The following is a 21,060-nucleotide window of genomic DNA, read 5'->3' as shown; positions in this document are numbered from 1 at the left end:
TCATGCATTAATATTGCTGAAACCTTGTATATATTGGAATGTTTTATTTTTCAAGCTTCCTTGCGTCTTACGGGTTTACTCGTCCGTTGACTCGCACACATGTCAGACTCCTTGGTCCGTGTTTCAAGACGGGCCGAATGGGGTGCCCGCAGGCCAGCACCGGGAGCGCGCAGATGCCGAAGCACGCCGATGGCGCGCGCTGCCCCCGCCACGATCGAGGCGACGGCGTCTCCACGGCATATCTACATACAAATATTTGATGCATTTCTGACGTAAATAGATATCCTATATAATTTTTTTTTTCAACTTCTTGTTAACTACTAGTTGATGTGCGCCTCGCCCTTCGCTTAAGGTTGCCCAGACATTGTTTCTGCAATGGGTTAGTTTGTTAGTTTTGCTGGAACTTATTTACACTGCAGAAGATACTGCATTGACAAAAGCAAAGAAATGGCAGCAACAGAAGACGCAATTACAGCAAGACTAACTATCAGGAATAATTGTCGTCATTCATCCATACATGCAAACAATAAACAAATCTCAACTCACCTGGCCCAACACAATAAAAAAAAAAAAACAAAGCGAAAAAAAAAGACTAACTCACCCTACCCAACACAATCAACAGCTCCTTCTCATATATTCATTGCCAAACTTCTGAGTCAGACATCAAGAGCGTGGATACATGAGCCTTACTTTGATTTGTTGCTCTGCATGAATGGCTATGCAAACCAATAAAATAGAGCATAACTGACATTAAACATCTGCAAAGCACCTATGCTCTGATGCGCAATTATTTGCGGTCTAGTAGAGAACTCAATAGGAAAACGAGGAAAGGACAAAACACTGGGCAGAGAAGCTAAGAAAAGAATATAGAGAAAAAAGATAGGAGAATGAGGAACGGAAAAAACGCTGGGTAGAGAAAGTCAAGAAAAGAACAAGAGAAAGTAACGGAGACAAGGCTAAGAAAACAATAAGAAAAAGTAATGAAGATTGCAAAACTTTGAAGCAGTGCTTGTTGCATCCAGCTCAACTCACCGCTACACTTGTTGCCGTCCGAGAACAACACGTGGGGAACGGTGAATTTCCAGCAAAACCACTCCCACTCGACTCCAAAAGACCATAACACCCATCAGGCTCACAAAAATCACAGCATAACCGGACCATAGGTAAAGATTCCCGTTTTATATATGTAAAGATTTGTTGGTTTTATCTTACCTTTTTTTTTTTTTTATAGATTGTTAATTTGTTCATTTTTTAGCATTACCAATTTATGACAAGTTTTAGTCTCCTTTCCTACCATTCTAAAATGAAATTTTAAATTTACACACGAAAAAATTGTAAGGGGTTCAAAGTTTTTAGATTAAGTTTTTATATTAACTTTCATGGTAGTTAGTTCAAATTTTTATTTTCTTTTAGTAATTAGGCTTATTGATAATGATGGATGCAAAGAGTGGTATCAATTGATAATTTAGTTTGCAAAAATGAATTTAAATGAGTTTACAAAAAGTTAAAATAAATGAGTTATAAATGGTAATTGAATTACCCAATTCATTTTTGACTTATCCATTTATACCTATCTAATTAAATGGGTATAAATGGATTAACTCACTTATACCCATTATCCATTTCAACTCGTCCAAACCCGTCCAAATCAACCATTTTGACGCCTCTAATTTCTTCAAGTAAATATCAGCCGCAAACAAGAGGATCAAATGGGGGATAATTTCAGAAATTTCCCTTGAAGTTTTTTATAGTTTCACTGAGTACCCTTAAAGTTTTAAAAATATCACTTTTCCCCCTTATTTTGAAATTTTTATCACATTCTCAACCCAGTTCTAATTATATCATTAAAATACTATGTTTAGGAAAGAGAAAGTTATTTTATTCTAAAGTTGCTCTTTTATTGTGATCCCTTAGCTGTAATGACAAATCAATTTAAAATCCTTTTATATTTGAAAACTTGATGGATGTGTTTTTTAGTAAAAAAAATTATAAGTTTAGAGTTGAGAAATCTTTAACAAATCTTATCAACAATTTGGAGGCAAAATTTTAAATTGAAAAATCATAAATAATTAACAAAGTATGTAAAAATTATTTGAAATATTGTAAATATGTGAAAAATAACTTTTTTTTATCTTCTAAACAACTCAAATAAATTCTAAATGTAATTTAAAAATTTTTCCCTTTTGTAAATTTTCAAGCCATTGATTCAAATAAATAAAAATTAAAGATTCTAAATAGTTCATAAAATTTATTAGATTCAATCAAACCATTTTACATAAAAAGAAAGATTTTTCTCATTCGATAACCTAAGAGCATGTGATAAACATATGGATAAATAAGGTTGAACAAGCACTGAAGTTTTAAAATTATAAATAGTCTCCTAAATTACAACACTTTTGTAGAAGAAATCTATATTTTTGTCAAAAAAACAATAACAATAACTCCATTTGGATTCCTCATTTTTTCAAAAACAAGTTTTTCATATACTATGTTATAATAATACACAAACAAAAATAACAATATATCAAAAACAATTTCAAATATATACACACACACACACACATATATATATATATATATATACCACTACCACTACCACTACCACCACCAACAACAACAATTAATAAAAACACACCACCACCCGCTGTCCCTTCTCCTTCTCTTATCTCTCTCCTTTTTCCTTATCCTCCCTCTTCCCTTCCCCTTTCTTCCTTCTCCCTCCCCTGCCTTCTTCCTCCTCCTTCCTCCTCCTTCCTCCCCACGTCTCTCTCATTGCCCCCTTCCCCCTTCCAATTGCAACCAAATTTGGTCGCAAGCAGCGTCCATTTTCTAGTCGCAACTCATGACTAGAGAGGGGGGTGGTGGGAGAGGGTGGGGAGGAGGGAGGAGGGGAGGGGTAGAGGAGAAAGAGGAAGGAGAAGGGAGGAGAAAGAAAGAGATGAAAAAGAGGAGGGGAAGAGGGAGAAGGAGGAAGGAGGGAGAAGGAGAAGGAGGATAAGGGAGAAGAGAAGGGGTGGTGGAATAGTGGTGGGTGATTATAAAATTTTATAAATATCCCATTAAAAATTTAAATTTTAAAAATATTTCAAAATATATTTTCAAAAACACCATTAAAAACATCTATAATAAATGTTTTTTCAACTACATTGTTACAGTAAAATATTTCAAAAACACTTCTAAAAATAGCTAATCCAAATGGATCATATTTCTTACCATGTGACTTTAGAATACCAAATAGACAAACATTAAAGGAAAAAAAATTACTTTATAATTTGAAAACATATTAAACAAAATTTTATTATTTGTTTGTACTTTAAAAAAGTATATTTTTTATGGTTGCAATTATTATATGTTGTTCCTTTAAAAAAAAGAACATTTTCATTTTTTGTCCTTAATTTTAACATATGATTATTATACTTACAATTAAAAAAATTAAAAAATGAAAGGGCATTATTGGAAAGAAATTATTTTCTCTTTCCTAAGATGAGTATTTTAATCATATAGTTTGAATTGGTTTGAGAATGCTACAAAATTTGAAAATAAGAGAAGTAAATGATATTTTTAAAATTTTAAGGGTGCTAAGTGAAATTATCAAAAACCTCAAGGGAGGTTTATGAAATTACTCCATTAAATGGATACGCTAAATGTTTTCCAACTAAGAAAGGAATGCCGTAAATGGTGTTTATCAACCTGGAGCAAATGTTTTCTCTAATGAAACTATTGTGTTTGGATCGTAAATTATTTGAGATAATTTTGTGAAAAAAGTATTATAGCATTTTTTGTTTTGTGTCTCTTAACAATCAGTAACCATGATGTTTTGTTTAAAAGAATCAATGCCTGTTGTAGCAACTTCGCTGTTGCTTTTAGGCCACCTCTTGACCTTTGATGATCTCCATGAAGTGCTTTCATGGTTTACAATTTTGTTAAGTGTAACCACAAGATTGTATTACATTAATTGAAATTTTTTATTTTGCTCAAAATCACCTTGGTTTTATTTCCTCATTTCGTATATAAAATTTCCTTTTGAGTTGAAGCATTGGTGTTAAACTAAAATGTTGCAGTTGAATAGTAGCCTATTTTAGGCATTAGACTGCTAGTGGCTTGGTGGCTCCTAGCTAGTTGACAACCTTTCTAAGTGGAATTTGGTTTTCATTCTAGTTTCTGGGTACAAACCAAACATCCGATAACAGCATACAATTTTTTTTCTAGACAGAAAAAGATGATGGGACAATCATTTGACTGGTTGAAATTATAAAAGGAAAAAGACAAAGGAATTCTTTGAATGTTAGTTTTCAGGATCCAGGCAGGTACATGCATCTAATATCGTGCATGACATGTATTCTTAGGTGAATGATTGCTCTGGGAATTAAGGCAGCTCCCGGGAGCCATTTCCTCCATGAATTCATGGGGCTGTCTTATGCACAAAAGTTCCATTTCCATAGAATAAATCCTCTGCGCTCCGTCCGCTACAATCCCTACGCTCATTTCATGTTACTTGTCCAAACTACTTTTGAACAGCATAGAATTCCTATTAAAGAACAATTATAAAAAACCAACTCCCTCTAAAAAAAGTTAGCCACCACAATAATTGTGAGGTGGGAGAACCTTATCTCCCATCAATGCGCCTCTATACGAAAATTGCTTTAAATTCATACGGGTGCGTGGTGCACCCGTCTGGACTGATGGTGGTTCAGTTCTCATCAGGTTCCCTCGATTCAGTTGGGCCACCTCCTAGAGTAGGTTCCCCCTTCCCCAAAGTAGGAGTAGGACTGTAGGAGTAGGTTAAGTTAGATTCGATGTGCCGTTAAGACAAAGAAAATAACTATAAAAAAAATTTCCCAAAAATAGTAAACTATATATTAAATGTGAAGCTCAAAATTTTTTTTTTAATATATAAATGGTCTGTTTGACAAGTGTCTAACGAGTACTAATTAAGAGAGATCAATATCGATTTTGTAAACAATTAAAGTTAAATAGGAAAATTATTTAAATATAAGGCAACACAATACATATCAGCATGTGCATTGATATGTTAATTTGGTATAACACATACATTTGAAAATTTTCACTTTCACAAATAGTTTGTATGTATTGTTGCACAGAATGTTACTCATTCGCTCTTATAGTGCCCAATTACAAAGTTATTTTAAACCTTAATACAAAATGTAATTATTGAACACCTTTGGCCAGCCCTCTCCTAACATGTTTGGATAGCCAATTATTTATTAACATTTATTTGCTTGTATCATTAACACATTTTCAACCACCCTTTTATCTCACATATATCACATCATTCAAAAAATTATCCCAAATAACCAAAAATTATCTCAGAAATTTCCTATGGCACCCCTCGGAATTTCATTGGAATGAAGGTTTGATTCCTGAGGGCCGGAATTTCATTGGTTTGATTTCCTATTGCTTTTTCTTTATATTTTCAAAGTTTAAGTGGGAAGTCTCGAAACTCGAAACCTCTCACTTACACCGTCTTCTTCTTCCGTACGATGGAACTCATTCTTCTCCTCAAAATTAGTACGTATTACTTTTTGTGAGTGACAAGTCCAGGAAAACTTAACATAGCTACTATTTACCAAATTCTTATATATAAGAATAATACCTTCAATTTAACACCACCCAAAGTGAGAATTGAATTACTTCCAGTGCTGGACCAATTGATCCTCCAACATGGTTTGTCACAGTCACGATTACAGCCAATTCCAGGAGTTGCTGCCCGTTGAAGGTGCTAGGTTCCACATCTCCACTTTCATAAACAATAAAAAGAAATAATTCCATGGTTCATATGATTATCTCATCTTGACAGGTCGGCAGCATTTCGACATTCATCGTTTGGCCTATTGGCCATTCACATTCTCATCTTGACTAGAAATTGCATAACATCCTACATAGTCACATGCCAAAAAAAACCATGTCCACAACCTTTCATGTTGTCCTACGTAAACGCCAAATATTCATGTAAAAAAAGTTCCATTTAACGTCTCTGTTTGATAATACCTTCATTGCATGTGAAGATCATGTAACCCCCCCCCTTTTTTTTAATACTTTTTTTGGTTATTTTCTTCTTCATTTATTGAGAAAGAAATTACCTTAAGTTAAATGCATTCGCTTTTCATAAAGTTTGTTTGAAAACTTAAAAGAATAATTATAGATTCTCAAGTAACTTCTTAGCTTGAGAAAATATAGATCCTTAAAGAATTTTTTTCTCTGACAGGAAAGAGGTGGGATTCAAAAAATGGACGAAGAGAAGGAAAATTAGAACTCAGAATGTTTAATTCCTAGGCGTCTCAACTTTAACCATTACTAAAGAATATATACATATCTTGTAAGAATATACCAGCACTTTTTAGCATCGCATATGAGCTTCGAATATTCCACTTGAGTGCAAAGTTTAACTGAGTTCAACAAGACTACTATTACTAATTTAGAACTGAATTTTGCTTAACAAAGAAACCAAAATCAAGCTTGGGATATAACTTTTTGCTGATATTATATGTAATTATGCGAGTACAAAAACAAGAACATGAGACTAATACCGCTCATTTAGAAAAAGGAAAAAAAGGGTAAGTAGAAGCTAGAGCCCCTAGCTCATATGAATAAACAATTTGTACTAATTGCAGCCACTCAAATTCACCTTTTGACAAATTGCATCGACTTTGTTCGATATTAGGCCAAAAGTAAAAGTTAATTCGTTCGTCCAAGAAACAAATAAGTTTGCATTGATTTACGTGTTCTCCTGCCACCTTTGAAAATAATAATGAAACATTATAGAATACTTTAATTGCGTTGGTTTCAAGCTTATAATTCAAATAAAAAAAAATTAACCATTTAATATAAATCAAAGGACCTGAGCATCTGACAGATTTCTTGCTATTCAAACTCCCAGATCTCAGGAACATAAAAGAAGAAACATAATTTTCTTTTTATTCTAATTTCTTCGTCATCATCCTCAAAAATCAAAATTCCTTGAACAATTTCCGGACTTGTTCCAGTGTTACAAAGAGCACCACAGTAAATGGTCCCTGCCTTGAGATTGTGGGAATAAACCCCTTGTAAAGGGCCAGTGGGCCCTCAGCCCTGATAGTTTTCATAGCACAATCCAGGGCTCCACTGTAAGGTGGGGCCATCCCCGGTTCAACCTTCATGTTCATCACCCTAGTCTTGATCACGTCCACCGGATTCGACGCCACCGCCGCCACGAACCCCGCGGCGAAGCTGGCAGTCACGTGGGTCCCAAGCCCATCCTTCATCAGACCCGTTTCCAATATCGATTCCTTGATCTGATCATATGATGCCAGCTGTGATGCCGTCACCACCATAGCGCGGTTCACCGTAAGGGATGAACCGCGCCACAGGCTGCCAACTCCCTCGGTTTTAGCCATTTGACCAATCGCGTCAACCACGCTCTTGTAATTGCGCCGCAGATCCACCGGGAGCCGACCATCGGCTTGCATGCGGACCATGGCCACGTCAGCGGGGTTCCCGACGGCCGCTCCAACCGCGCCGGCGATGAGCCCAGCAGCGATTTTTCTTTCCAGAGGCATCTTGTTGGTATGTGGGTCGGTCCATTTTTGCTTCAGAACATCATAAAGTCCCATGCGGGTGGTGGAGTAAAGAGTCTGGCGGAGGACGGTGGCGGAGACGCCGGAAAACAGCGCGGCGACCCCTTCTTGCTGGACAATCTTGACTCCCACGGCAATGGGTCCCACGCGGGGCGGCGGCGGAGGAAGAGATGGAGAAGGGACGTGAATGTGATGATGAGAAACCTGACCAGCTGCAGGGTGGAAGGCTAGAGCTGGTCGGAGCGCTTGAGCAGCCGGTTTGGGGACGGGGGATTCTCCCTGAAGTTGCATTCGGACCTTGATGAGGTCCAGCGGGTGGGTGGAGCATCCAGCCACTATTGAAGCTATGCCTCCTTCAAGAAAGCCTTTCAAACCCATATTTTCTTCTTTTGTTGAACTCAGAAAAAATGAGTAGCGTTTTTCTTGATTCCTTTCTTCTCTTTGTTTGTTTGGGTTTAGTGTGTGTGTGTGTTTTTTAATTTTTATTTTGTGGGGTATTTAAGGAAAAAGACTAGGTGGTGGAATAGCTACAAGGTACAAGTAGAAGAAGACCAGTTGGAATTAGAGGACATCTCACTGGAAACCAGGAGATGGGAATGGAGGCCGAAGGCGACGGAGGAGAAGTGTGGGACGTTGGGTCTCTGAGACATATGCTGGTAAAAGGGGAAAGAAAATTGAAGTGATTGATGGTTTGAGGGAGAAGGGAGGAGAAAGGTTTATATATATAGTGGGGGAAATTGGAACTATTTTTAGGAAAAAGGAAACGAAAGGAAAATGAAAATGGGAAATGAAGGAAGTTTCTTACGTAGTGGTAGAATTTAGGTTAAATTTGTTTACGCGGTTATGGGGTCAGAGACTAATTGTCTAATGACCTAGTAGAACGCTACCACATCTTGCGCTTTGCAAATTGGCCAACTGGCGCAGTTCTAAGGTTATTGGTTACTGTTAAAGAAGAATAAGGGGGTCTGTATGAGAATTCATGAATTTGTATTGTTGCGGGCTGTGGCCAACAAAGTTTTTTCTTTAATTTCTTTAATACTTTTGTAACTTTTGCTTTTTGCAATTTTTTAAGGATATATCTAAGGGGTGCTCAATAGACACGTTTTAAAATATAATTCAGGTGCTAAATTTTTTGAAAAATAAAATTAATTAGAAAAAGTATATAAATAGGAGGGAAGGCAATAATTATTAATATATATATATACACACACACACGATATGTTAGATGAAATTTAGATGTGTTATCGAGTATTCAATGAATGTCGGTTAGAAAACTTCATTTTTGTATTCATTTTTTTTTTAAATTTTTGTTGTTTTATTTTTTTTTATTATTATTGGAACTCATGAATTGTGGATACAACGAGAGCTAGAAAGGTAATTAGCAAATATTTGCACCATTTGCTTTGGCAACTTACCTATTTTGGCTCTTTTTCTTTAAGATAGTTTCCTTGCAAGTTTTGCGAATAATTATGGACATGTACAAGTTTGTCAACTTGAAAAAAGTAGAGAAAAAAAAATAAGTAAACCTCTTGCTTAACAGGTAGAGAAAGTCAGAATAATTTGGATGCTTCATTTCTCTTTCTTATCCTAACTTCCAAGCAAAGTAAATATAATTCTCAATTTCTCTCCTAAACACCAGAATAAAAAAGAATAAAGTGTCGCACATTCTTACCTTTAAATCCCTCTTCTATCCAAATTAATAATTTTGGATAGGAGATTATTTGAAATGTTTTTTTTTTTAAAAAATGTTGTAGCACATGTTGTATTATTATGTAAGGCATGTGAAATAAAAAATAATAGTTTGAAAGATAAAAAGGTAATTGAAATATGTATTTTTGATATAACTAAATAATTTTTTATTAATAAGTTAATATATAAACAAACCCAATGAAACACTTCTTTGCTGAGTTTCAGAGTAGTTTTAAATTAGTTTAGCAAACCAACCTGGGCTCTCCGTATTGTGGAAAGGTTGCTAATGATTACATGATGAATTACGTCCACAAAATAGAAATTGTTGTCCAACAAGTTGCCTTATTACGACTTGGAATAGTTGGAACAATACTGCGTAGTCTACACAGCGCAAATTTGACCAGAGTTCCAATTGAATGGATGCCTTTGGGAACCAAGTCAGAGCTATGGTGTCCAGCGTGACGCATTCTTCTTATATTTTTCACCTTTTCTTTCCTCCCCAGACCCAAAAAAGCCTGCATACTCGGTTATCATGCATATCATATGATTCTTTGCCAAAAGGAAAGAACAGAGAGCGGAATAATATCGGATTCCCACTTTGGCTCAATCAAAATAGAAAAGCCAAGAGTCAACAGCATGTTCTTCTGACCTGCCCTAAAGATGGCCCTATTACCAAGCATTGCAACTAGAAACGATTTCAAATTGAGACCCAATCTTTTGCCTTTCAAAAGTTGTAACATATATTTTTGACCAGTTGAGATTATTTGCATGACCAACACGATCGAGTTTCTGACTTTTGAATGTATGTTTTACGCGTAATAATTTCTCGGACAATTATTTTCAATGCTGAGCAAGTATCATTTTAATGATTAAAGTTGAGATTTCAGGATTTAGAGTTATTGAATTTAAATTTTTCTTTTTTCTCCGTGCTTTTTAAATTTCACCATTTATAGTAGCTAGCTGATCTTTTTTTTTTTTAATTTTTTTTCTTAAAATCAGTTAATTACTAGATAGTGAATTTTCTTTTCGTCAAGTAATCTTCTCTACAATATATATCTGAACCTGAAAACAATAACGTCTTAAAAGCATTTCTCTAGTACAAGTTTCGGAGCCCCCGCGTGAATGGTCCAGCGGTAGCGCCTCTCACCGGTGACCCTTGAGGTCCCAAATTCGAGTCTCCACTCCACTGGATTCCTCCGCGCACTTAACGTGTTCGGGCCGGATTGGGGCGTCGAGCCCGGGCCGCAGGGGATTAGTCGGATCCTGTAAGGATTGACCCGCCTGGACACCCCTGTGTCGACCAAAAAAAAAAAAAATAGTACAAGTTTCGGATGTAAAAGTCCTAGTCCAATTCCTGTTCAATAACTAATTACACTATTTATGATAGCAGGCAATCCATGAAAGACTGCCTAAAGTCGCATCATAATTAAATTCAGGCATGTGAATATGTTCGTTATGGATGAAAAATATACTGAGCACCATGAAGAGGACTAAGGCCATTATTTGGCATGATCAAGCATCAAATTTCCATCACTGATTTAAAGTTTCTCAACTCTTGCATCTAGATGATGCGCCCGGTCCTCCAACCACTACCTAAGGCTAAGATATTACCTCCCTTAAGCAAACCTCCGACCTAACCTCAAGGAGTCCATGCTGCAAATCAACAGCTTCAATATTCGATTTTTTTTTTTTGTTTTGTACCCTAATGTCACTATAACGCGTGCGTGATTAAGGAATTTTATTGGATTTGATGAAAGAATAATATGCTTATGCACTTAATCAATAGTAATCAAGAGAACTTTAATATCTACCCTTCAGTTAACCACTTTATCACAAGGATTGGAAATACTGAATACTGAAAAATAGTTCACGAACATGAAAATGTGTCGACTGAATAGGTTGTTTATTGAAGTATTCTGAACAATTTGAGGGCATCAAAACATATGCATATAGAGTAATTCAAATAAGGGTTTTGTAAAATTTCTGCTCATGTAGATAACAGATCGCTTGATGATTGATTATTTGCCATGCTAACTTAATAAGGGTAATTTAATAGAGACGGTTTATAAATCATGTAAATAAACAAATCTTGGGTTTAAATCTCACTGAATGTGAATTTATTAGTTACCATCCCACATTTTCTAATGTTATTAGTTGTAATGTTGTTGATCAGTTTTAATCTGCGTGTGTTCAGTATTGTTGTCATTATTGTGTGTTAATTTTAATCATATAATTAAAGGAAAAAATTCCAAGTATTGGCCCATGGAAGAAGAAAACGTCACTTGACCACGTTAAAGGACACCAATTCCATCAGGTAGATGAGGCTAATAGCAACTGTCAAAAAGTTTGAGAAAAAATGAGGCTGATAAAATATATTAGTCGTTCACATTATCATTGAAATTAAATATGGTCATAGACTGACGGGGCCGTTAACCCTTTGATTGCAGCCAAATGTTAAGCTTGACTCAACCGTGTTTGGTAATCTAATTCATCACTTAAATTCAGTGTATTCAAATTTTAACTTATTCCGACACGTTTGATAATTAAAAATAAAATATTTGAACTAATTAAATGACACTGAATTTTTTAAGACAAAATTTGTATAAAAAAATAAGTGATAAACTATTCACTTATCACTTAATGTGGTGGCATACACTCAAATGTACTATTAATTTTGGTACTTAATAATTTAGTAATTTGCTAAATTTAGATTTTAGATTTCAAATCTCAAATTTCAATTTTATTAAATGCACCCTTATTTTCCAATTCCCATAAGTCACTACTCCAGACTGGAAAGGAAATGCAACCTTTTTCATGAACAACAAAGGCTATGTCAACACAAGTTGTTCAATTAATAAGAATGAATCACTTTTTTACAAAAGATTATGTATGCGAATCCCGCCGCCAATGTGAAAACTGTGTTGGTGGGCTATCTGTAAGAATTTCTGTAAGCGATCTATGGTCGCGGAGGTACACACCAGTGTTGATTGGAGCTGAATCTACCCAAACATTTTTCTAGAAAAAAAAAAAAAAGAAAATGCTACGTGTCAAGAGGTGGACCTAATGCATTGGACTTATTGTTTGGTGAGTTGTTGTTGGCTGGATTGCCCAGTTCACCAAACTGGTCGGAGGGACGACCGAGTCACCGCGTTAGGGTCGGTCTTGAGACAATTCAAAAGTCAGAAGAGGCATATATATGGGGGAGGGGGACAGAGGGAGAGGAGGTCATTGACTTTCTCCGGTGAGGTCCCCTTCCAGTTCCCATTTCAGGTTCTCCGATTAATGTGGACGAAAAGTTGTCTAGACTTGAAAGCCGGAGAAAGAACAACTGTTTAACAGTCAAAAGTGAAGAACTACTAGAAAGTAGTAGGTGAGATTGTAAGAGCAAACGGAAGTTCTGTGCCGAAAAGGTAAAAGTCGTCGCCTGAGAGATTCGAACTCTCGCGGGGAAACCCCATGTACTTAGCAGGCACACGCCTTAACCACTCGGCCAAAGCGACGTTGGGGATGGTGAAAGCGAAGCGAATAAAAAATTATAGTTTTCCATAGTATTAGAAAGCAAAAACAATTCCTTGCATTTGTGCTTGATTTACTAGGAAAGTGTGGTATTTTGCTTATATTTGCTCATCAGTACGTGCAAATCTTTTTTGTGAAAAATTTACTTTTTTCACATAAACTTGAATAGATCATGTTTTTATAACTTATTTCTAGTTCTATGTTTAGTACAAAATGAAGGTTCGAATGAAAAGGCCATCTTAGTTTGTTTATTTGATTTTCATATTTAGTATGAGACTTTTGGATTGAAAAAGGGCATTTTTGAGGAGTGCCAATCCAATTTAATCATGAAAAAACCTTAGTTAGCGAATCACATCTCTTAACATCATATTGATCTTTTACATTTTATTTTGCAGTAACCTTGATAATTTAATATTAAATTTCACAATAACATATTTCTTTGCATGGTGGTCTTCTTATTTTGGCATGGACATCATTTGAATATGTATTTTCATACTTTTGTTGTCCTTCATTAAAAAACCTAAGAATTGCTCGTTGACAGAGGAAATAGTACTACTTGCATAACTTGAGCAAAAGGAGAAGAGAAATGTTATTTGTACTTCTTTTTTTGTTACTTGCACTATCATAATTTATTTTATTATATACTCTAACAATCGAAAAATTATATGATTAAAATAATAATAGGAGTGTAATTAATAGATATTATGGTGCGAACAACATTTTTCAAGGAAAATATGTTATACTTTTTCTCAAAATGTAGGTATTTAAGCCAAATTATGCAAATGTCACTCTAGGCTAACTTCTTAAAATTACTTTTTAATGGATGGAAATGCATTTTCCAAAATTTGTCTACTGGAGTCATTTTTTGTACCAAATCACAAATGTGGGGTAACTTTTTTTTTTTTTCCCCTTTTCTTTTGTCTTTCTGTTCAGTTGAAAGGCTCCCATCTTTTTGCACCCTCTAAAGCGTGCTATATAATACCCTAGAGTTCCACGCCTCCAATGTTTCTAAGGAATATTTTGTTGCTTGCATATTTTAAAAGTGTGCTATATAATCCTAAAGACTATTTTGTTGCTCGCATATTTTTCTGTCCTCAAAATTGAGCATAAAAAACAAAGAACGAAACCTTAATCGAATTCCACCATTCACGACAACGTTTTAGATGGAAGGTTTTTGCTGATGCAGGTGGCTGCTTCTATGCTGATTCTCTCAACCCCTTTGAAAAATCTGAACAAATCCCTTCTTCTCCATCACAATCTCCATAATAAGTATCACCCTTTTCTTCCCTCATTCTCCGTAATTCTGACAAAACCCTGTATTTATCTGACGCCAATGGCCACCATTAGCAGCAATAGCATCACTGCTTCTGATTCTAATCCCAATAATAATCATAAAGGTGGTGCCTTTACCACAATTAAAGAAAGGGTCACATTTCAGAAAGAGATAAAGAAGAGTAAATTTATCGCCATTGCTGGCACCATCTCTAATGAACGCTCTGCTCAGGCCTTCCTCACTGAGGTATTAATAATCACTCCTGTCCCTCTTCTTTCTTGCATTTTGCTTCTGTTTTTTTTTTTTTGCCATTAAAGACTGATTTTTTGTTTTGTTTGGAAATAAGGTTCGTGACCCCAAGGCTACACATAATTGTTGGGCATATAAGGTACAAAATTTGATATTTTTCCGGTATGATAGTTATTAGTGATTCTTGGAGTACTTTGAATCAATTATGAGGCTTTTATTTCTTTTTGCCCCATTTTTTTTTTTGGTTGTTTTCGATGCAAATGCAGTTATTTGTGAATTCTAGGTTGGGGATCAGTTTCGGAGTAATGATGACGGTGAACCATCTGGTACTGCTGGCAAGCCAATACTTTCTGCAATTGAATCTTCTGGGATTGATAGAGTTATGGTAGTCGTGATCAGGTAGACAATGTTGCACATTTTTGGGGCCATGCTATTGCTTTTTTCCCTTTGGTTCTGATTCAAATGTTTCTTTTGTGAATGAAATGTAGAGAATGTTGTTTTTTACGTAACCATTTTCATTGTTTGATACATGCATTAAGTTTTTGACATTCATTAATCTGTCATTTGGCTTTTCTATCTAGGGAGAGAAGCTATTCAAGATGTTCATCTTTTTGCATTTCATAATTTAGGTACTTCGGAGGTATTAAACTTGGCACTGGAGGTTTAGTCAGGGCTTATGGAGGGGTTGCCGCTGATTGTTTGAGAAATGCCCCCACTTGTCTTGTCAAGTCCAAAGTAACAACTCATCCTTGCTGGCTTTTACATTCTCTAAAACATGTGCCTATTGAATCAATAGTAGTCTAATTCTATAAGTTTCTTTTCCACTTCGTACTTTGCACACTGAAATCTGCTTCATGAATTAAATATTGTGACAAGGATCTTGATTTGTAGGTTCCAATGGGCTTGGAGATTCCATATGACCTTTTGGGGGTTCTCTACCATCAGGTAAGATTCAGAGGATTTATAAGTTCTCTTCTGGTTGTGTTGCTGGCTAATTAGCTGTCAAATATTATCATGACGAATCAAGTTTCGATTGTCATTTTGACATGTGGAGCATACGTCAGTTTTTCATGTATTACCATTTTGCTAAATGTCATCAATGCATTTACTTGCTTGATGAGGTTGTGATTTGTGCATCTCAACATCGTAAAAGTTGTCTCACAAATACACCATTTGTGTATCTTGCAGTTACAATCATTTCGGGCTGAAGACATTAAGCAAGATTATGACACTGGAAAAGATGGTGTTACCATGGTAACTTTTAAAGTTGATTTTGATCAGATGGAGAGTTTGGAGGAAGCTATCAAAGTTAGCTGCAGCAGAGATATTGTTTTCTTCAAGCGCTAAGACAAGGCTTAAGAACTCTTCTGGTTCTTTAGTATGACCCTTTTTCTGAAGAGACTGCAACCTTATCACCCTTAAGGCTCGTATCATGGGTAATATTCTTTCCTTTGCCTCTTACTATTAAACAATTTTGTTTATCTGATGCTTCTTCTTGTTTAAATTTGACTAAGCTTACTTGCAAGTCCGGTGTATTTCATATCTTGCCGTGTTTCAGTTATTTAAGAACTATTTTTGTGCAACTTGTTCATTGGCGTAGACTTAACTTATAGTATAAATTTCTTTTCTTAAATTCAATTATGGAGTGAGAAAATTTCTGGATGTCTTTCTGCTGACTATTATAGTCGAATAACATTTTATGAACTAATTAAAAGAAAAGCAAATAACTTCAGCAGGAAGATCTATCAAGTTCGTTATGTTTCTCATATTCAATTGTACTTGTAACCACATTTCCATTGGCCATCTTTTCCAAATTTTGTGTTTTCAAACCACTCCTTTTGATTTGATAATCAGCCTTGAGTTGTATCTCATGACTAATTGGGATGGTCAATACGACTGGCTAAGTATATAATGTGCATTTGAATGTGGATTTAACTAATGCAATCTTTGGTTTCTCAAACATATCATCCGGCACCCTTTCTTAAGTCACTTTTGCAGAAATGTAAGCTTACAAGTAGTGTCGTTGAAGTCTGATGTGAAATCTATTTATTTTATGCCTCATTTTAACTATTTTTGGTTGCCTTTGACTGTTGGATTTTACTTAAACAGCTGTGATAATGGTGTTTCTTTGTCTAAGAAGACCACCGTTTGAGTGATGAGTGACTCTCCAGTCTTCAGCGACGTGTCTGAGTTCCATTTTATCTTCTGACAGCATCGGGCATCAAACTTTAGTAGCATTACTCCTGAGACTGTATATATCTTGTTGTAACACATGCTTGTACGGATGTTCACCGACCCAATGCAGCAAAAATGTTTTTGATTTGCGTGTAACTGTTCTAAATGTGAAATACTAAATCTTTGTTTTCAGGTTAGTTTCATATTCTTTGCTTCTGGATTTCTTTTGCTGTTGTATCCTGCTTTAAGTAAATGATGAGTCAAAGCCTGCATTTCCTTGTCAATCTTAGAATGTCAGCGCTACTTGGAAGAAGTGACATTAGCGATTTGATTTGATTTGCTTACTCGAGTTTGGTCCAATGAGATTATAATTGCAGTTCGACGAATTTGTGATTGAAGATGTTGAACCGTTTTGTCATGAATTTCAGCAATCACAAAAGTAATCTCGCTGATCAACTTCAAGGAAAGTGTATTCTGCCACCCACATTGGAGGACATAAAAAGTCCGTTGCACCTTTCTTCATCCATCGCCCATTTTCTATGTAGGTATTAGCTCCCGAGTCCTCCCAACTCCCAAGTCCAAAGATGTGCACTTGCATTTGTCAAACCTGATGATGCTTTAGTTCTCTTGTTTCCACGAACAAGCAGAACATTTACTGTGAGAAATTACTTACAACTCTATATGGTTATAGCCCACAAAGCCCGCAATTCCTGCAACTACATTGCCTCCATCAGTGGCATGAATACGTACCCTGCCAAAGCCCACAGAGCCAGCATTTTCCAGCACATTGCCATCCATGCCTAACGTGCCTGCAACTGTGAAATTGACACTGCCTCCCTTGCTGTCTGCCTAAAGTGCCTAACATCCCGACCGCTATTCTTTCCATTCCTTACCAACCATTCCATGTAATTGCCAAGATTTCTTTCCTTCTCGCTACCCCCATCTAAAAACTAACCCGGATGATGCTGATGCTAGCATATATATCAATTTGGCCTATTTGTAAACAATTTGATTCAGAAGAGGCTGAATTCGTGGCAGCTAGCATATATCAATTTGGCAGGGTTCTTGAGTAATCAACACCTAGAAATAAATTCTGGTAGGCTTGTGTTACGAGGGTTTCCGTGTAATGCATGCATGGGACTTGTGTCAGCTGCTTGGAAGTCAATCCTTGAACGGTACACTCTGTTTTGCATGCTCAACATACTAAATCGAGAAATGTCACCCAAAACAAAACAAAACAAAAAATTCCATTAGATGAAGTAGACTCGTTTGGTTGTTTTTCCTTGGGATGACTTTATGAAGCTTCCTAATAATAGGTTTGGTTTTTGAATGGTTTGCTGTTGTTAATAAAATAATCTTAATGGCCAATTTGTAGTAGTGTTTTGTATTGCATATGAACATGATTTGTCATGCAAATCAAGCCATTTATTTTGTTAACAGAGTCAAAAGAGATTATTCTACACAATGCCCTTCCTATCCCTAACTGACACATAATTGAGATGTTGAGCAATTTAAACTTTAAATTGTGCATGGATTTGTGAAAATGTTTGTCTATAACTAACTGTGTGTTTGGAACTCAAAACATTCTCTTCTTGATGTGCCTTCTTAAGTTAGTTCTTTTGGCATAATTTTATGAATTGTTTTATTTATTTCGCAAAGTTACTTAAATTTTGATTGGAGCATTCAAGTGCAAAGTGCAAATGTTAAGAGCAAAGACGAACATGACAAGTAGCAGATGTCAAATTAAAAAAAAAGAAAAGAAATCCAGGCATGGGATTGAAGGACACTTGAAATTCACATCATCAAATGATGACTGAAACTTTTTATTCCTTGCATATGTGCTAAGTACAGAAGCACATGTACTAAGTATTTTATTTTTGTCATAAGATCAACATTCAACCATGTAGTTATTCATGCAAACTAAGTTGTACATGGAAGTTTCCTTGATTTATGGCTTGGCTCAGTTCTCATTTTGTACCAAAGCTTGAGCTTCTTCAGGGTTGTAGCAGCACCTGCAATATTTGCCATAGCCACCACAACAGCCGTAGCTGCAGTGCCCACCATATCCACCTCCACCACCATGACCACCTCCCCCACCATGACCACCTCCATAGCCACCACCGCCGCCGCCTCCATAGCCACCTCCATGGCCGCCACCACCACCTCCATAGCCGCCGCCACCACCATGTCCACCGCCTTCATTGCTATTGATGTCAGCGTTTACTTGGGTTGCTTCAGCTTCATTAGCTACATGGAGTGGACAACACAACTTTTTAAGTTACAAGTACTGTTCATGCATTTAAATCCTGTTTCTTTGAATGGTGCAACTATTACCTGTTCTGCAACACCTACTACAACCATAGGGGCCCCGACGACCACAGCAGCCATATCTACACGGACCTCCATATTGTTCGGGTTCCTTAGCCTCGTTCTCCTTCGCGTCGTTCTCTGCAAACAACGGCCGTCAACCACACAAATTTTTGTAATTCATCCCATAATTTACACTAATAACTTACATATATCAGATGATAATTCCATTGAAAGACAATAAAATTCAATTTTGTAATTAAAAGTGAATATAAATAATTGAATCGTGGTTCTAAAATAAGAAAATCAAGTAACATTTAATGATTGAAATGATAGTATAGGCAAAAGTTTAAGGAAATACAACAGAAGTATATACAGGCATAGCAAGGCCACATGCAATAGCTACTAAATATTGGGATGCACTTACCCCTTTGTTTCATCTTTTGGGTTATCAGCAGACCATAGTAGCAAAAACAAGAAGAGATAGAGCACATAGAAGAGCAACTAATATAAACGCTCTGGACTTCATTTTTTTTAAGCTTCTGGTTTACACAAGAGAAACTGTAGACGTTGTGGCAATGCTAGTCCATTTTAAGCACTATTTATAGTGAATGAAACTAGAGGGATATAATGATACGTGCATGAGAGCAAGATACTTTGATGAGGATACGACGTTGTTCTATATTATCAGTGCGTACAAAATGCAGTACGCTGGGTTCTTGGACTTTTCTCAATCTGGAATGCAGTTTCTAAGTTCTTAGATGAGTTTTCAAGATGTGATCTGGAAGAAATATATAGTTAAAGGGCTTAAATTGCGACAGGTGGCAAGAATAGCGTAGCGTACACCAGGAAACTGATTTCGCAGTGGTAACACTATATTACGAGGTTGTCTTAGCAACTGCACGCATGGAACTTGTCAGGTGCTTCGAAGTCAACTCTCGTTTTCAGCTTTTACTTTTGAAACACACACATACTATAACCGTATAACGGGAAAAGTTGAGACAAAAGTACATCCGTTCGGGTTTATTTGGATGAGTAGTGAAATAGCTAATAATAGTTCAGGCTTTTCAATAGCTCTTTTTTGATGTCAATCAAATGGGACTGGGTATGATTGTGTTAGCTAGGTGCGATTTTATATCCATTTAAATCCTGTTTCTTTAAATGGTACAACTATTACCTGTTCTGCAACACCTACTACAACCATAGGGGCCCAAACGACCACAGCAGCCAAACCTACACCGACCTCCATATTGTTCGGGTTCCTTTGCCTTGTCCTCTGCAAACAAAAATTGTCAACCAGTCAAACTTTTGTAATTCATCCTATTATCCATACTATTCATTAACGGAGATCGTATGATATATCTATTGAAAAATAAGAAAATCAAGTTAATGACCGATGGAAATCTTGCAAAAACATAAACATAGCTACTTGGTACTAGTATTTTCTTACCCTTTGTTCCATCCTTGGGTGAATCAACAGCCATAGTGGAAGAAACGAGAAGAAATAGAGCACATAGAAGTGCAACCAAAATAAACGCTCCGGACTTCATTTTTCCTGTGCTTTCTGGCTTACAAAAGAGAAACTGAAGATGTTAGGAAAATACTAGTTCATTCAAGCTCTATTTATAGTGAAGGAAACCAGAAGGATTTCATGATTTGTGCTTGAAGAGCATGATACATTGATTAGAGTATGACGTTGGTGTCTAGATTATCAGTAGAAAATTGCAGTGCGGTGGGTTCTTGGCATTTTCTCAATCTGGACTTATGGTTTCTCAGGTTTTAGATGAGTTTTTGACATGTGATCTGGAAAAATTTCATGGTGAAGGGGCTGAAATGGTGACAGGTAGCAAAAGTAGTGTACACCTGGAAACTGATTTCGCAATGGTAACAGTACATCGCATGGAACTCGTCAGCTGCTTCAAAGTCCCCTCTTGTTTTCAGCTTTTACTTTTCAAACACACACATACCATAATGGGAAAGTTAAGACCAAAAATTCAAAGGATGATGTACATCCGTTTGGATTTCTTTGGATGAGTTGCGAAACTTGCTAATAATAGTTTAGCATTTTTTATAGCTCCTTTCTGATGCAGATAAAATGGAAATGAGGCAAGTCCCATTGCGGTAGGTGCAGTTCTATACAATTGTATTTGTTACATATTTTGATGCAAATTTACGTCATGCGAGCCATATTTTATTTTTTCTGTACGTTTTGTTCTTTTGCACTCCATCTGCTAAGAAATTCAGTGCAATAACTTATGTAAATGCATACCATATCAT

General features: G+C 36.1%; 3 protein-coding genes, 1 long non-coding RNA gene and 1 other non-coding gene across 7 annotated transcripts; 1 reads left to right on the top strand and 4 right to left on the bottom strand.

The window, feature by feature from the left end:
- Positions 1-11: 11 nt before the first annotated feature.
- LOC140011156 (uncharacterized) lies at positions 12-1,152 on the bottom strand. Its single transcript, XR_011818418.1, has 2 exons — positions 602-1,152; positions 12-370 (listed from the first exon to the last, which is right to left on the bottom strand). It is a non-coding gene; the product is annotated as an uncharacterized lncRNA (long non-coding RNA).
- Positions 1,153-6,816: 5,664 nt separating this feature from the next.
- LOC113702204 (mitochondrial uncoupling protein 5-like) lies at positions 6,817-8,282 on the bottom strand. The gene has a single exon (XM_027223274.2). The coding sequence runs from the start codon at positions 7,950-7,952 to the stop codon at positions 6,969-6,971; it is 984 nt and encodes a 327-aa protein (XP_027079075.1). The 5' UTR covers positions 7,953-8,282; the 3' UTR covers positions 6,817-6,968.
- A 4,399-nt stretch (positions 8,283-12,681) lies between these two features.
- TRNAS-GCU (transfer RNA serine (anticodon GCU)) lies at positions 12,682-12,763 on the bottom strand. Its single transcript has one exon. It is a non-coding gene; the product is annotated as a tRNA-Ser (tRNA).
- A 1,044-nt stretch (positions 12,764-13,807) lies between these two features.
- LOC113701356 (uncharacterized) lies at positions 13,808-16,760 on the top strand. 3 transcript variants are annotated; one of them, XR_011818419.1, is made up of 7 exons: positions 13,810-14,298; positions 14,399-14,440; positions 14,585-14,700; positions 14,931-15,036; positions 15,193-15,246; positions 15,490-15,737; positions 16,411-16,760. XR_011818419.1 is itself a non-coding variant. In XM_072059633.1 (6 exons), the coding sequence occupies exons 1-6, from the start codon at positions 13,960-13,962 to the stop codon at positions 15,646-15,648; spliced, it is 816 nt and encodes a 271-aa protein (XP_071915734.1). In that variant the 5' UTR covers positions 13,808-13,959; the 3' UTR covers positions 15,649-16,760. The 3 variants fall into 3 exon arrangements, 1 of the variants encoding a protein (XP_071915734.1); XM_072059633.1 differs by having other exon boundaries at positions 13,808-14,298; positions 15,490-16,760; XR_003450897.2 differs by lacking the exon at positions 14,399-14,440 and having other exon boundaries at positions 13,809-14,298.
- A 1,503-nt stretch (positions 16,761-18,263) lies between these two features.
- On the bottom strand, positions 18,264-20,512 carry LOC113701603 (uncharacterized). The gene is made up of 4 exons (XM_027222348.2): positions 20,234-20,512; positions 19,961-20,059; positions 18,811-18,924; positions 18,264-18,723 (listed from the first exon to the last, which is right to left on the bottom strand). Exons 1-4 carry the CDS (start codon positions 20,331-20,333, stop codon positions 18,437-18,439), a joined length of 600 nt encoding a protein of 199 aa, XP_027078149.1. The 5' UTR covers positions 20,334-20,512; the 3' UTR covers positions 18,264-18,436.
- Positions 20,513-21,060: the final 548 nt, after the last annotated feature.

Source organism: Coffea arabica, chromosome 7e (genome assembly GCF_036785885.1).
Source record: "Coffea arabica cultivar ET-39 chromosome 7e, Coffea Arabica ET-39 HiFi, whole genome shotgun sequence".
Taxonomy (NCBI): domain Eukaryota; kingdom Viridiplantae; phylum Streptophyta; class Magnoliopsida; order Gentianales; family Rubiaceae; genus Coffea; species Coffea arabica.
Note: the sequence above shows the minus strand (reverse complement) of the source record. Positions and strands in the feature narration are given on the sequence as shown.